This window comes from Pygoscelis adeliae, unplaced genomic scaffold (genome assembly GCF_000699105.1).
Source record: "Pygoscelis adeliae isolate BGI_AS28 unplaced genomic scaffold, ASM69910v1 Scaffold300, whole genome shotgun sequence".
Taxonomy (NCBI): domain Eukaryota; kingdom Metazoa; phylum Chordata; class Aves; order Sphenisciformes; family Spheniscidae; genus Pygoscelis; species Pygoscelis adeliae.
The window spans coordinates 2,634,302-2,635,968 of NW_008824004.1; the positions used below are offsets into that span (position 1 = coordinate 2,634,302).

General features: G+C 41.8%; 1 protein-coding gene across 1 annotated transcript in view; it reads left to right on the top strand.

The window, feature by feature from the left end:
* The window catches only part of LOC103918252 (solute carrier family 22 member 2-like), an 11,574-nt gene that overhangs the window by 8,407 nt on the left and 1,500 nt on the right, over positions 1-1,667 (top strand). Inside the window, exons 8-9 of the mRNA XM_009325541.1 lie at positions 47-155; positions 1,243-1,355. Of these exons, the coding sequence (XP_009323816.1) occupies positions 47-155; positions 1,243-1,355 (222 nt within the window). The remainder of the gene's footprint in view (positions 1-46; positions 156-1,242; positions 1,356-1,667) is intronic.

A 1,667-nucleotide genomic window follows, 5' to 3' on the forward strand; every position in this document is an offset into this window, starting at 1 on the left:
AATCGCTGGGATACTTTTAAATGTGTTGAATGCATTTTCACTGCAGACATACATTGGCTAAAAGTGATTGCTGCTTGCATCGGGAGAATGGGAATCACAATGGCTTTTGAAATGGTTTGTTTTGTAAACACTGAACTGTATCCAACATACATCAGGTAGGTGCACCCTCCTCCCCATTGGCATTTGGCCTGGAAACAAATAGTTGAGGCCAATGTGTATGTTACGTTTTGTGCTAAACTAAGTTATCTTCAAATGCTTCAGAACTACACAGGTACTGCTGAACATAAAGTAGGTGGACCATAAGTAAAGTGTGTTAAAAAGTAGATTCAGGAAGACAACAAATGTACTTTAAGGCAGATGAAAACTCTTGTGACTGAAATAAAGGGAAAAGTGGAGACCGCCAGGGTGGATGAGGGTTCTGAAGTCCCATGTAGTGCTTGGATTTGTATCTTGTTTGAATCAAAATAACATTTAAATGGATCTGTCCAGAGTGGAGTCTGCTATGGAGAATGTGTGTGAAATCAAGCCCTTCACCTGAGGACTGGATTTTTTCCCTGTTTGTGAGTGGGCTGCAGAGTGAATAGCTCAGACGTAGATATGTGCACAGCAGAAATCTAAAGCTTGGGAGTTAATTCTTCTTCAAAATTTCCTCTTTCTACCCAGTGACTGTAAGCTATTGCCTGCAGAGAAGATGTCTGCACTGACCAGATGAATCTTACTCCTCCTTTCTTCACTGGAGAGACACTGATTATATGAAGCCACACAACATATGAAATCATGAGACTCTATTAATCTTATTTCTCTATCCATAATGAATACAGTGGAGTTTTAAATTTTATTAATGGTGTATAGCAAACAGAAGGATCGTTTGCCAGCCCTTGCACTAGGTCACCTAAGATGTACTGAAGATAATGGTTTTACATTTTTATTGTATTCGGAGACTCCCCTCAGACACGTTGGGCCTGATTCTTTTCTATCTTCAACCTTGGGAATTCACTTACATCTGTGAAAATACAGATATACTCTCCTGTTCCTATTTGCTAAGCTTTTTATTCTTGTAATACTTAAGTCTAAATATAACTTCTGGATGTGCCTACCAGTGGAAAACTAGGACTTTGCAAACTGTTTTGGCATTTTGTCGTCTGCTGATCTGCATGCCCTGTGCAAGGGTCAGAACTGTGATCCGTGCCCTTCTGTCCACAGTACTGTGATGCTAATGTGATTCCTTTGCTGTTGAACCAGGAACCTCGGAGTGATGGTCTGCTCCTCCTTGTGCGATATTGGTGGAGTCATCGTCCCATTCATTGTCTACAGACTGGTGGAAGTCTGGCATGACCTGCCGCTGATAGTCTTCAGTAAGTGCTACCTTACCTCCTCGCCGGCCACTCCTGGGGTGCAGCAGCAGGGCCCAAGTTTCAAAGAGAGGGAAAAGCAGCTAAGGCTGTTGCCCCAAATTCAGCAGAAGCCCCTTCCTGTCTACAGAAGCCATAGCCTTCAGTTTGTAACAGCCTGGAGCTTGTTCATGCATTCATGTCTCCTTTGCCCTTATTATTGTTCCTTGCATTTTAAAGGAAGCTAGAGGTGAATACAGGTTCGACAGATGGCAAAGAGTTGAGAAATGTTCTAATGTTCTGATGAGATTAATATTTTGATTAATTCAAATCTAA